Source organism: Chionomys nivalis, chromosome 10 (assembly GCF_950005125.1).
Source record: "Chionomys nivalis chromosome 10, mChiNiv1.1, whole genome shotgun sequence".
In the NCBI taxonomy this organism is placed as follows: domain Eukaryota; kingdom Metazoa; phylum Chordata; class Mammalia; order Rodentia; family Cricetidae; genus Chionomys; species Chionomys nivalis.
The window spans coordinates 77,891,594-77,906,226 of record NC_080095.1 but is presented as its reverse complement, the minus strand read 5'-3'; the positions used below and the strand labels follow the sequence as shown (position 1 = coordinate 77,906,226).

General features: G+C 35.5%; 1 protein-coding gene across 11 annotated transcripts in view; it reads left to right on the top strand.

Annotated features, from left to right (window-relative positions):
• Dgkb (diacylglycerol kinase beta) overlaps positions 1-14,633 on the top strand; it is a 592,477-nt gene that overhangs the window by 423,788 nt on the left and 154,056 nt on the right. For all 11 annotated transcript variants that reach the window (XM_057782585.1, XM_057782593.1, XM_057782590.1 and 8 more), the window contains one exon: positions 13,717-13,807. In XM_057782585.1, coding sequence (XP_057638568.1) covers positions 13,717-13,807 — 91 coding nt within the window. The remainder of the gene's footprint in view (positions 1-13,716; positions 13,808-14,633) is intronic.

Here is a 14,633-nt window from a genome sequence, read left to right as displayed (position 1 = left end):
CCAGTGCCCTTTTGACTACCTACCATAGTAGTGCGAAGGTTTAATTGTTCCATTGAGAGACAGCTGTACCCAGAGCTTAGCTTTCTAACGCGTGTTCATCATCTGGTTGGTTTAGGTGACTTAGTCTTAACTGAGCTTTTCTCTGCAAACACCTAATGATGACTTTGAGCAGCACTGTCACTGCTGGCTTTTAGGGGAAGCTTTGCCACCGTTTTGCAGAAAGTGTCCGCAGTAACAACACAAAGCAAAAGCAAAATTTGCCTTTAGAAGGTAAATGACATTTACAAAGAAGCAAAACTGCTGTGTTTTTCACATAAGCACTGCTACGAACCATTTCCTCCACAAGAAGCTGTGATACCGACCTCATGTCTGTCCCTGGCCTGTCAGCTTGTCCTTATCTCCCATTGCATTAACACTCTATTCCAAGTGCACAGGTTTTGCCGAGCTGACTTTAGAAATCTGCTCCTTTCTGCCACAGGGCCTTAGTACTTACAGTCACCTGTGAAAGGAATGCTTTTCCTTCCCAGGAACTATAACTTCTTCATGATCTCTGCTAATTTCTTCTGCATTTACATAGTGCCACAGTAATTTTGCAATGCTCTAAACTCTAGGGTAGTAACTTTATAGGTTGATATGGAAGTCATGTTGATATTAATATAGGCTATTCACACAGTATCTGCCATATAACACATTTTCATGTCTTTTATCTATAATTACATGCCACACCACCCACGCCAAGCAGTTGCTCAAAGCAGGAATAAATTGATACACGTGTCTGTGGTTAGCTGAGTATGAACTGGGAGATGAACTGAAGGCAGGAGTTTGGGATTCATCACCAAACTAGTTTCTTTTGTGAGTTTTCATCATGTAAATATCTACAATGTTCCAAGAGGGAGAACCTGACATTAGCAATCCTATGATCTGGAGCCCCTGGGACATGATTTTATGAGACTATACTAGATTCCAGGGAATAGAGAGACTTTTGCCTCTGGAAAGGAGAAGTGGGACCATCCCATTGCACAGAGTCAAGCATCCATGCAAGGACCAATCTGAGTTCTTGAAATATTCTTCTTGTATATTCAGTAACAATGAAATCATTGCACTTATTATAATAAGCATTCTGGGAGTTGGTTGAATTGCCTGTCATGTTTCATGAACTTTGGGAGGGCAGTCTATTGCATATTCAACCTGCTATAAGCATGAGGAATAGTTCATTCATTCTGAGTGTTAATATGTGATCTATCATTGTGTTTAAATGAGTATCGGTTAAAAGCAATATGATGGAAAAATTATTTATTTTGATCATTCACAAACTTTCAGCACTATATCAGGGCCTGGATCAGAAAGAGAGATTATCCAAAACTCACTGAATGAGCAGATGAATGAACACCGACTAAGTTTTCTTTACTTGGTATTCTCTTTCATTTTTCTAAGGATATTGCATTAATTATCATGTACTTCAAGTGTCTAGAAATAAACTCATAATAAAATGGCTATGTAGAAAAAAGACCTGCTCAGATGTATAGCCCTGGGCATTTCTATAGGGATTTCAGCAAGAATTTTAGACATTATAATATTCTATAAATGAGAATATTATGAATGTTTTATTTTGTAACTCTTAAACCTGATTCATGCCAAAAGAGCCTTTGGAATTTTATTTTCTTACTGATGGGCTCAAAATGCCAGTATATCCTTACACACCGTGCCCAGAGAGGAAGAATCTTTGAAAGAATTATTAGTCAAAAGGGATAGCTATAAATAAATAGATAATAAATTTCAGATTGTGATGACTTCAAATCTGCATCAAGGTACAGGTCTCAGGACATCTTTGTACCCAAGGTTTCCAACTCATTCTGACCGTATAGAAAAACAGATGACGTTTTACTTGTGGAAAGTCATGCAACATGGTGCTGTGTTTTAACATAGGAAAAGAAATTAGAGTTTGGTGATTTGCTGACATGCATAATGAAAACAGCTTTTTCTTTAACTAAATGATTTCCACCAGAATTGACCCCCATTTGCTATTTGCTTATGAGCAGAATTTTAAGCAGGCGAAAATTATACTGGCTAGGAATGCTTTTAAAACAAAACAAGAGAAAACTTGAAACAGGAAAAACAAGGTTCCCTTCATGTCTGTCTTAGAATCATGTCACGTATGTTTGAATGTGTGGTTGACACATGATTAATCCCAAAATGAGAATGAAGACATCTGTCAATTAGTTTATGTACAAGGAAGCCTGAATACTTCTTATAAATTATAGCTTCATGTTGGAAACAGAAACAGAACATGATATTCAGGGAGTTATCTGGGTCCCTTACGATCTAAATCAGTGACAAAAATGTAATCTAAGCCATAATGGCTGCACTGATTCATTTGTTGGGATGCTTAATTCTTCAATTTGATTTAAAATATCAGTATTTTCAGTATAACTCAAGTGATACGATCCCTATACCTTATCACTTTGTGAGATAATTAATGTTTATATAACTATTCTTCGTGGCACCATAGGAGAATCGTCCTCATTTTAGTTCTAGTGTCAGAAAAATTTTAAAAATCACAGCATTTTCAAAATACAGAACTGTGCTTTTTGCCAGGGAGCCTGAAAAAGACTGCCGATTTGTAAAACAAAAGGTGAAACACTTCACTAATTGTTAGAGAATAGAAACGAATTTTATTCGATGTTTTTTTTTTTTTTTTTTTTTTTTTTTTTTTTTTTTTTTTTTTTTTTTTAAGTTGAGAAGCTGCGGTAGTCCTCACAGAATACAGGGAAGGGAAATAACGCGTGAAGGGGGCAGAGAGGTGTGATTTTGTTGTCTGACTGTTTTATGAAATCTAACATCTAAAATTTGGTTAGAAGAGACATGAAAATATAACAAAATGTAGTAAGATAGATTCTAATGGCAGGGATTATAGAATTAAAATAATTCAGAGTAATAGAAATATATTAATTTTCCAGTGATGAAAGCAAGTGTGTTTGTGTGTGTGTATGTATGGATGGGTAGATGAATGGATGTGTGCATGTATCTTTGCATATACATGCATATAGTTGTATGTATGTGAATGTATTCCTGTATGTACTGTGTGTATATAAATACATATATGCACCTTTATTTGTTATGTTTATTTGCTGTGTTGTCACTACTCAGGCCACTTGTTTTAAGTGAACTTCAAATTTGAATAGACTAAGCATTTGCTATTAAGCAAAGTTATTTTGTTTACTAATAGTGAGCATCTTCATATACTTGTTGCAAACAAAGTCTCACATCAATTTGATTTCTAGTAGTGAAGTTGTTTATGACTTAGGTAGGAAATCTTATTGGATAATTGAAATATATACACTTAATTCATTTCTCTGAAACTTAGTAGTGCCCAGTAAATATCTGTTGAACTGTATTTTTATAAAACTGAACATCTTTTATACATGGTGATTGACAGTGAATTGAATAACAGAAAACAGAGGGTGAAGCAAGTTGTGATTTCCTTCTCTAGCTCAGCATTTTCCATCACAATCATCTATCTATGGCCTGCTGCCCAAGACGGCTGTTGGGCTCCCTGGCGGTTCTGTTGAGACAATGTCTCAGTGATGCGATCCTGTATCTGCATCTTACTAAATACATATAAGCAATTGAGTCCTAGAGCCTAAAAGTGATCAGAGTCCCTTTCACTCATTTTCTCAGTTTTACTGACTGAAGCTTATATACCACTTATAATAGAGGGGAGATGTTAATAACCCAAATGCACAATTCCAAAATTCAAGCTACTACCTTCAAAATCCATGGGAAGCCAAACTAACATTCATATTGCTTGGTGATTACAAAATCAGACCTAAGAGATAGGAGGAACGTAGTAAGTCTGTTACACAGAGCCTTCGGAGAGCCTGTTCAGGCTTGGTCCACAGAGAAGTCTTTTATCGTGTCCAAATTCATAGCTTCTCACTAACATTTATCACAATTCACTAAAAGTAAGTTAGGATGCCTTTGGAGCACAGTTAATACAAACTGGTTATGTTCTCTGAGTTTTTATTAATCTTATTACACCTCTTTCTTCATAAAATGCGTGTGCTGTTTCAAATAAAGACCTACTCTACTATGTATCAAATGCAGTTTTGATGTCTTCACATTTGCAGTAGGAAGTCCAAATATCACATAAGTGAATTCTTGTCTCATCAAAAAATAAGCACACTCATGTCTCTTGATGTTCAGATTAAAACGAGACACACTAATTGTTGCATTCATAATCCCTCTCCTTTGGTTTTAAATATGTTAAAGAAAAATTTTATGATAGATATTTTCCATTTAGGACTAATATGATCCTTTCAATAATCTATCCATGTTTCCTATTTGAGTGACACAAATAATTTTATATTTTTAATTAAGTAATTTATTTTACAGCGGAGCTTCAGTTTCCCCGACCTTCTCTCCTCCTAGTCAAACCCTATGCCCCTCTGTTCTCACCACTCCAATCCACTCCTCCTCTGATTCTGTTTATGAAACGGCAGGTTTCCAATAAGTATCCACAGAACATGGCGTATCAAGTTGCAGTATGATGAAGCACCTCCCCATGTTTAGGGCAACATGACCCAATATGAGAAACAGGGTCTGGAAAGGCAGTAAAATAGTTGGAAATAGTCCTTATTGCCACTGTGAGGAGTCCCACAAGAAGGCCAATCTACAACTGTCATATGTATGTAAAGGACCTTGGTCAATCCCCCATGCAGGCTCTCTGGTTGTCAGTTCAGTCTCTCTATGAGCCCAGGTTAGTTGATTCTGTGATTTTCTTGTGGTGTCCTTGACCCCTCTGGATTCTACAATCTAATCCCCCAAGAGGATTCACTGAGCTCCACCTAACGTTTGGCTGTGGAGCTGCCTCTGTTTCCATCAGTGGCCGGGTAAACCTCTTGGATGACGATTACGCTAGGCATCATGTGTGAGGATAACAGACTACCATTAGCAATCATTACACAGACCTTTTCCCACTCCAGTCCTGTTTGGTTCTATCCTAGGTCTCTGGATCGTCCAACCTGCGTGTCCTAGTGCTCCAGGCAGTGGACCTTACTTTTCTGGCATGGGTTTTAGGCTAGACTGGTCATTGGCTGGCAACTCCCTCAATCTCTATGTCATTCTTAACCCAGCACTTCCCATAGTCAGAACAGACTGTAGGTCAAAGGTTTTGTGTCTGGGTCAGTTTCTTACTCCTTCCACATAAAGTTTGCCTGGTCACAGGAGATGTCCAGCTCAAGCTATGTATTTAGTATTGTTAGGAGTCTTATCTGGGCTCGTCCTTGAAGATTCTTGGAGATTCGCTTGTGCCAGGTTTTTGTCTGACCTAGAAATGCCCAAGATAACTAGGGGCTGGAGAGATGGCTGGAGAGGTAGAGAGCACTGACTCTTCTTCCAGAGGTCCTAAGTTCAATTACTCGTAACCACATGGTGTGGCTCACAGCTGTCTCTAATGAAATCTGATGTCCTCTTCTGGTGTGCTTCAAGACCAAGCACTCACATACATAAAATATACAATTATGTTTTAATTGCATTTCCTTATCGATTTTAGCTGGACTGTATAAGTTCCTATTTTGATTTATAACAGATAACTTAAATGTCTCTATGAAAATTTCAGATTCCTTATAATAGTTCATTAGTGCAAATAGTACAAGGTCGTTCTCTTTCTAGACTGATAGAAGGGGTGTGAGCAGGTACAATAGGGGTTATCCCTTACTACACTATGATAGCAGTTAGTCTTAATAATGCTTACTAGTCTACAATGGGCTCACTGGCTACAATAAAAACACCACAGGCAAATTGGGGATACATCGAAAATGGGTGTTTTATGGCAGGGTTCCAAGAATATTTCAAATGTTCACATGTGGAATTATTGCTAAAGAAATTTGAGAATATAGAAAGCTAGGTGAGGAAAGTAGATTAATTGCTCATTGCATATCCACTCAGGAGAAAAATACAGTAAAATGTGGTGAGCACAAGTCCTTCACTTTAGCTCTGTTCTTTCAGTCACTGCTGAATTTCACAGTTAGAAAAATGGCATCGTATGACAATAATACCACTTCACTTTGGGTTTTGCAAAAGTCTCATTGACAGCAACACACATACATATATGTATTACCCCTCAAACTATGGTACACTAGATGCAGGTATTCTTTTGATAAAAGAAAGAATCCACAGAAAAATAAATGGCCTCTTTCTATAGCTCCCATACATAGAAATCCAGAAACATGCCTTCACAGTGGCTTAAGTAAATCAGGAGTTCTAGGTCAATATATCAGAATTTTCCTGGCTTTCCTCCTTGTAGGGATAAGACAGGAGCCATTCTGTCTCCTTAAAATTACATCCTCCTCTGAAGACTCACTAGAACATGAAGGAAGAGGCAGAAACTCATGTGTGTGTCAGTTTCACCTAGAGGTTCACAGGTTCCAGCAGCCACTTTAGACCAATGTCAAATTCACATTTTTGTTTCAGGAGACAGAAAGAAAATCACCTAAGGACATAAGTGATGCCCAAGTGTCATCCAGGATAGACCTGTGTCTCCTATGTTCTTTACAGCTCAGGAAACGTTTCCAGGTGGTGCTACACTTGCTATTGTATTTGAGAAGAAATATTTTCAGAAGGGAAAAGAGAACTATGGAATTTCTGAAGTAAGATTTTTGTACTTTCCATGACATGTTGAGAGTCTCTTCTACACCTCACTGTGTTCTGTGCTCAGACAGAAAGACAACTGTCCCTATCATCAAATTATGTTTACTCTTCCTAACTAGTTTCAGAAATTCATGCTAATGATGGGAAATCATTGATTTAAATGTAAATGTTCTAGACATGTATGGTCATTGATTAAACACGTTATATAGTAAGTTTCAAGTAATCACAATATTTTCATCATTGACTGTGTGATGCACCTCCCTGGTGATTTTGAAACATCACTGCTTTGCTTTAAATGGTTTTAATTTTGCTTTACTCATTAGAAATAATATGTGACAAAAAGCCAACAAAAAGAGTACATAGAGGAGAATTAAGTTTTTAGCATTGTAAGCAGAAAATTTTATACATACACTGTTACATTACCATCATTTTTAGAGAGAATTCCTAAAACACTAAAATCCCTTATTTCTGAGGCATATTTTTTATACATTCACATGAGAGAGTTTGTTGAGTCTTGTAAGAGTAATTCAAGTTGAAAATTACATTTTTATAACATCTATCTTTTTTATAAGCAAGATGGAGTACTATATGAATCTGCCTGAAGTTTCTATAGCTTGTTTCATTGTCTCTCTGGGACTTAACAAGCACATCTTATGAATGACATGGAAGCATTTTTATAAATAGTTTCTTAAATCCATATTTCTACCTGTTGTCTGAAAACACAAGACTTGTTTGCTTTCTTTAGTGTGATTATAAAATGTCCCAGCTGTAGTCCTAACAGTGTTTCTTCCTAAGGACTACTACCAATATTATTCTCTCATTGAAAAGGACATAAATTGGTGTAAGCAAAAAAATTAAATCTGAGAATCTAAATAAAATAGAGTTCTTTTCACAATTTAGAATAATAGAGGATAGATCACCTGTACCACTGCTATGTTCATTGTTCATATAGGTAGCAATTTCAGTGATATATTACCATCATATAGTTAAGTATTAACACTATAATTTTTACATTTTGGAGTAAAAGTCCCATTTCATTCTTATTTTCATAAAAATAATGATATTTTTAAAATTATTTATTGGTAAATTTATTTAACCAATTAAAAAAGAACAAAGGTCTATCTCATTTGAGTGAGTCAGGGTTTAGTTATTAATACACATCTGTGTTTTGCTGAAGTCCTCTATGCAACACTGGATTTTCCAGGAGACTTCAAGAAGTGAGCAAACCCATGCTCCATTTGATGGTCCTATATCCATGCCCAAAGGGGTAGAACTAAATGGACTTGTTTGGGGGATGGAGGGAAGAGGTATTTTGTAGACAGAGGCTGTACATTCATTTCCCAGGCACCCAGACCCAAATAATAACACAGAAACCATATTAATTACAATAGTAGTTGGCCTATTAGCCCAGGCTTCTTATTAACTAAGCCTTATGTCTTAAATTAACCCATTTTTATTAATCTGTTTATTACTACAAGGCTGTGGCCTACTGGTAAGTTTCCAGTGGCATCTTTCTCCTTTGGTAACTACATGGCGTCTCCTTGACTCTGCTACTTTATCTATATATCTCTGTTCAGGTTTCCCACCTGTCTTTACTCTGCTAAGCCACTGGCCAACGCAACTTCTTTATTATTGGTTAATGGTAATAAAAAATATTCACAGCATATAGAGGGGAATCCCACATCAGGATTTGGGAGAGGAAAGTGGTAGAGGAGTTAGAAAAGGAATTAAAGGGGTCAATTTGGTGTAGATTTGATCAAAACATATATGTATGTGTGAATGTTGAATAAAAAATTTTTCAGAAGTAAAAAAAGCATAAAATACTGCCTTAATTAATCTTTAATTGTTGTAACAAAGCACCATGACCAAGGAAACTTATAGAAGAGTTCACTGTGGTATCCACAGTGACCTTTTGGCAGTTAGACATGGTAATGGAGTAGTAAGGACTCACATCTTGAGATACAGCTACAAGACTAAGAGAGGTACCTGGGAATGCTGTGGGCTTTAGAAGTCTCAGAGACTGCCCCCAGTGAGAAAGGCCACACCTCTAAGCCTTCTAAACTGTCCTATCAACTAGGGATTAAGTATTCAAATATATGAACCTATGTGGGCCACTGGTGTTCAAACCAGCACAAATTCTTGTGTCTCTCTTTATTGGCACAATCTAGGGTTATTGCACTAACGAGATCTAGGGCCCTGCAGACATACATCTGATGCTCTGGCTTGCGCTCGCCTCTCCAAATGGGCCCTTTAAACACTCCATTCACTAGTTAAAGGAGGCTTTAATGGGTGCTTCCATCTGACTCATGGTATATTTTTTAAGTAATTGCTTGCTTTGCATGGGAATATATGAGTAAATCTGTAGCTGATGTTTAGTGTTATGTTTCCTGGCAGCTAGAGCAAATAAAAGCGACTTGATTCCCTGATTTCCCCACAACTTTAAGCCTTTACCATGTAGGACAATCGAGTTCTCTGTTTCTTCACCAGCATTGTCAGCCAAGTCCAGGTTTTGCAGAATGTGGGGTGGCTTTAGAAGACAAGAACTTAGGATAGAAACAAGGATTTTAACTGTTAAAACCCTTGCCCTCCATGTGAATGTCTCTTCTGCATTTAAAATGTTTGCTGGAAGACTTCAGGGAGAGGAGGAAAGGGTGACAAATCAATAAGAATGATATGAACTTTCAGGACACCTCTGACTTCGTTCCGTGAAAACTAAGTTATGAAGGACATTATGTTTCTGTGTACTTTTAACAACAAAAATCAAGAAGGATTTCAATTTGCATCAGGTGAATAATTTTAACAGCCTTTCAAAATGTACAAGTGCCTCCGGGAAGACTTTTGGATTCTTATATTGTAAACAATGTTCTTGTACTTTCTGTATTCCCATTGAACACATAACAAATTCACCTGTAAGATCCAAACATGACCTTTAAGGATAATCTCACCGAACTAAACTTTGTGTATATTTATGAGTCATATTTCTGCATAAGATAAACAAAATTCTTGTACCTCCAACCTTTACTATACAGCCTGGTCAGAAACAGCCTCCACACATGATTAGGCACTTCTGTACTTTTTCTGCAGAAGTGCTCTGGTACTTCATATTTTATGTGGTTTTGTGTGTTTGGAGCATTTATGTTACTTAGCAACTGAAAAAGAAGAAGAAAGAAAGAAAGAAAGAAAGAAAGAAAGAAAGAAAGAAAGAAAGAAAGAAAGAAAGAAAGAAAGAGAGGTAAAGAGGATAGAAGAAAGGAAGGAAGGAAGTAAAAAAGATGAAACCTAGGAAAATTCCAAAGAAAATACATTGCTATATGTTAAATTACCTTGTTGAAAGTTGAAAGCTTGTGGAGTTAAATATTAACTAAATTTCATAATGACAAAGACAAATTTGTTTCAACAAAATATTGCATATTCCAAATTTCTCTGACAATATGTAAAAGATAAAATCACTCCTAATGAGAAAATGCCTGGTAAATGGGAGTTTGTTTGTTTTTACCTGAACATCTGGTAACCAAGCAGTTTAAATATTAATTGCAGATTTACAATTAAATTCATAGGAAAGAAGACTTCATACATTAATTAAGATTATAATTACATTCCTAACTTTTGTGTGTGGACATGGTAGGACATATGTCATCTTTCTTAGTGTTATAAACCCTGTCTGAAAGTACAATAAATTTGATTCTATGTGACCATTTCACAATGACTGAAGTCCAGTTCCCATATTCTCAAGTCCAAAGTGATGTGATTTCTCTCACCAATCTGAGTCTGAATTATTCAATTCATTTTCTATTGTGAGCCATAAAAACATGCCTAAATGTACCTCTTTTGCATTTCTACAACCTGAGCACCAGTTTGGTTAAAAAAATAAAATTTAACAGCCTTTAATTTGTCATGTGGCTCTGATTCTGTGTGTTCTTTATTGCCCCCATATATTTATCAAAGTGAAACATAAAGCGGTTGTAATAATGGGGAATTTAAAGTAGCTTTTGCACATGAGCAGTAATGCTAACTAATACGGAGAATAGAGGCTGAATGTAAATTCTCAGGATTTCTGTCTCTTATGAAGCTTTTGTGAAACTAAGTGAGGGTTGTTTGTGGCTTGGAACAGTAGTCACGTGAAAGTACGGTGAACTTGATAGGCAGAACGGAAACGAAAGAGAACTGTCATTTGCATGCAACCCTAATCCTCGTATGTTTATTTAACTTTCAAGCTGCCATATAATATTTAGATCATAAAACCTGCAAAGTTTGTGCCATGGGCTTTTTAGGCTCAAACATACCCACTCAGAGCTAACCCAAGTTTCTACAATAAAAATGTATCATTTGCTGTGGAGCCCTTTCCTTTTTGTCTCTTGAATTTTGTCTCTCTTCCCATCCCCTGGACACTGGGCTTAGGCCTCCGTTGGCACTGTTCAATCATGTTACTTTCAGCAGTACAAATCCTCCAGCCCATGGCTTTATTCCTAGACTAACCTGCCTGAAAAATAAAGCTGCCCATGTCACTGTACTGATCATAAACGTCTCTCAGCTTTGTGTCGATCATAACCTTTAACTCTGACATACATGTATTGAAATAGGCCCCACCCAACTGTTAGTTCAACCTCTGCATGTTTCTATGACCGACTGAACTGCCACAGAAAGCCAGAACCTAACTCTTTGTTTCCAGTGTTTTCTATGAATTATCCATATGCTACCTCTTTTCAAGCCTTTTGGATTCATTGAAGCAAAATTAGTTGAGTCATTTAAGAACTCTCACACAATACTTATATTTCATTAGCTAACATTATAGTTATTATTTTATATTCCCACCTGTACTTTTGCAACATTCTTCATAGTTTGAACATAATGTAACATGGACAATTGCACTTGCTTAGTTAGAACCTAACCCAGTAGCAAGTGGAGGTGAATGGTCCTATGGAATACTTGTTAATGAATAAACAAACTATTGACTGAGTCCTGAATCATCAAGAGAAAGAGCTGACACAAATATGTTATCCCTGACAATTCTAGAAAACTAATTCTAAAATATAATGACACAGAACTCGTGATCAAAATACATCCAATGAATGTGTAAAATTATCAAAGAATTAGCACAAATATTATATTCTTAAAGGATTGTCTTAAGGGCAACTTATATAAACCAATATTTTCTTCTCATCATAAATCAGATGGTAATATTATCAAAATGAGTCAACAGGGAAATTCTTCAAAATTTACATAACTTCAGCCAGGGTTACCGTGAACTGGAGCATAGACACAAGTCCGCAGGTTTCAATAGACTACTCGTTCTTCTTTACATTTTTTCACATATGTGATACCAGTCCATAAATTATAAAAATGTTCTCTAGGGAAAAGGAAGAGTTTACAGTACCAAGATCCTACGAAATATGACTACAACTTTGTTCTTCTGCTTACTGGCTTGCATGTGGTTGGTACAAGTAAGCTTATATAAATTTGGTAGGCAAATAAAACCTATGTGAGCCAAAATATTTCTGAGTGTGTCTAGACAATGTAAGATTATTTTCATATTCTGTAACTTTGTGTGGGAAATGTTATTTTAATAGACCATAAGAGTAAGCTCAACATTAACTTACATGCTACATTTCAAAGTGAGGGCTATTCAATAAATTGGTGACACCTTTGCAGAATATTGTCTTGTAAGTGCTTTGCAAACTAATAAAAAGTATATCAATATTTATAAGAAAAACAGGAGAAATTCATGTATAAATATATTCACATACTATATCAAAATTTCAACATTGCTTTGATATGTGAAAATATAAGTATCATTTTATCTATATTTTCTTCTCATTAAAGATATATTCCATATCTGAAATATGAATAATTAAAAATTGAATTCATTCATAAGAAAGAATTTTAATGTATTTTAGGTATTATAAAAATCTAGTGAAACTCTGTAATGTTAGAGTAAGTGATCATAAATTTAATTACCTGGTACAAAGAGTCAAATATATAATCATTGAATGACAGAGGAGAAAATATAATATTACTTTAAGAATTGATACAGAGTTTTTAATATCTTTCTTTTAGCTTCTGGAAATTATCTTTCTTGCTTAGTGCTTTCAGACTGTATCATAATTTCCAACTACTGCTTATATGAGAAAATACATTATCTGTTAAAACAATAATTCTTCTTGTAAATTTTAGCTTTATGTTAGTGAGTAGGTTTTCCTTATTATGCTTTGGGTTGTTTCCATTTGTAAAGAACACATAGCTACCTATATAAATGTTCAACTTAGTTCATATTGATCTCTTTTCTCCCATAAAAATTTCAGAGCATTGCTAATTTTTTCTCCCTGTGGTTATAGAGTTGATAGTTCAATGTCAAGTTGCTTAAGACACAAATATTATAAGTATTAAATCCACTTTTAAAAGTCCAATCAACTAACACATGCAAAAGTCAATACTATACTTGGCTCTGTAAAATCAGCACATCCCTGCAATCCCTACAGAAGCTGTTAGGCAATCTGTCACTAACAAACAAACTTTGAAATTATGTGATCATCCATTGTGTTTTTGATATTGCATGTCCTCAAATGTTGCCTCTTTTCCATAAGATCCAAATGTTGTTTAGTTTTACGTCAACTTGACACAAGCTAGAGTTATCTGAGAAGATGAACTCTCAATTGAGAATCTCCATAAGATATGCCTATAAGCAAGTCTGTAGCAAATTTCCTTAAACTGTGATTAATGTGGGAGGGCCCAAACTGCTGTACGTGGTGTCGCACACACCCCCACCCCAGTAAAGTGATCCTGGGGGAAAAAGAAAGCAGGCCGACCAAGACAGAGAGTGCAAGCCAGTAAGTCAGCTTCTACTTCAGTTCCTGCCTCCCACGTTGAGTTCCTGTCCTGACTTCCTTCAGTGATGAAGTGTGATGGGGAAGTGTATGCAAAATAAACCCTTTCTTCCTTACACTGTTTATAGTGCAGGTGCTTTGTTACAGCACTAGAAACCCTAACAAAGATATAAGGCAAGGTAGCATTAAATTAATTTTTCAATCCCTTCGAATATGATGATTCTAAGCTGCTTCTTTCCTTTTGCAGAATGAAGAACAAATTTTGGTATTTTGAGTTTGGCACATCTGAAACCTTCTCAGCCACCTGCAAGAAGCTACATGAATCTGTAGAAATAGAAGTAAGAAAAAAAATGTATTCACTTTTTGTAACAGTAAAAGCTGTCTTGTGTTTGCTTTCTTGGTGTTGTAGTATGACCCCTATTAAGAAATACACTTTTAGCAATACATATAGATTTACTCAAGATTCTAAAATATGACATTTGTTTTACTCATAAGGAATGTATCACTGTCTGATACATTCATTATGTATCATATCACATAAAAAGAGATCTATAATGGAACTTTGGAAATCAGAGTTTACTGTGCATAGCAAGAAGAAAATGATGCAAGAATAAAAATATAGTTAAAGAAAATGAAAAAAAATTGCAAAAGAAAAGCCCATTTACATTTTCAGGAATGATTATTTCATAACTTTAAGATTCAGTGCACTAATAGTCTCCTTAGTTTCACAGACAAATGTTAAAATATATCCTTTCCCATTGCATTTCTAGCATTAGCTAGGTTTTTCAGTTCTCAAGGTTGCAATTCCCATTTCAGATAAAGGATATGAAAGCCCCAAGAAAGAGAGCAAAGATAAGAAAAAATACGTCAAAAAAGACCTGAAACAAATAGGTCTACCAAAAATATCTAGATATTGCAGCATTCAAATATTTTAAGACATACTCTAAATGGAAATGATCTAATGAGAGATTCTTAAAAATTAAAGAAAAGTTTTATTTTGTATGAACAGTGAGGACAAAACAAAGAAACAGAATTGTGACAAAAATCCTTAATAATTTGTTGATATAAATACAAAAATATTGGCTTCACCACTTTTAATTTTTAAAACAAATATACAATTTTTTTCCTATTACCAATGTTATAAATGGTACATTTGCAGGTAAT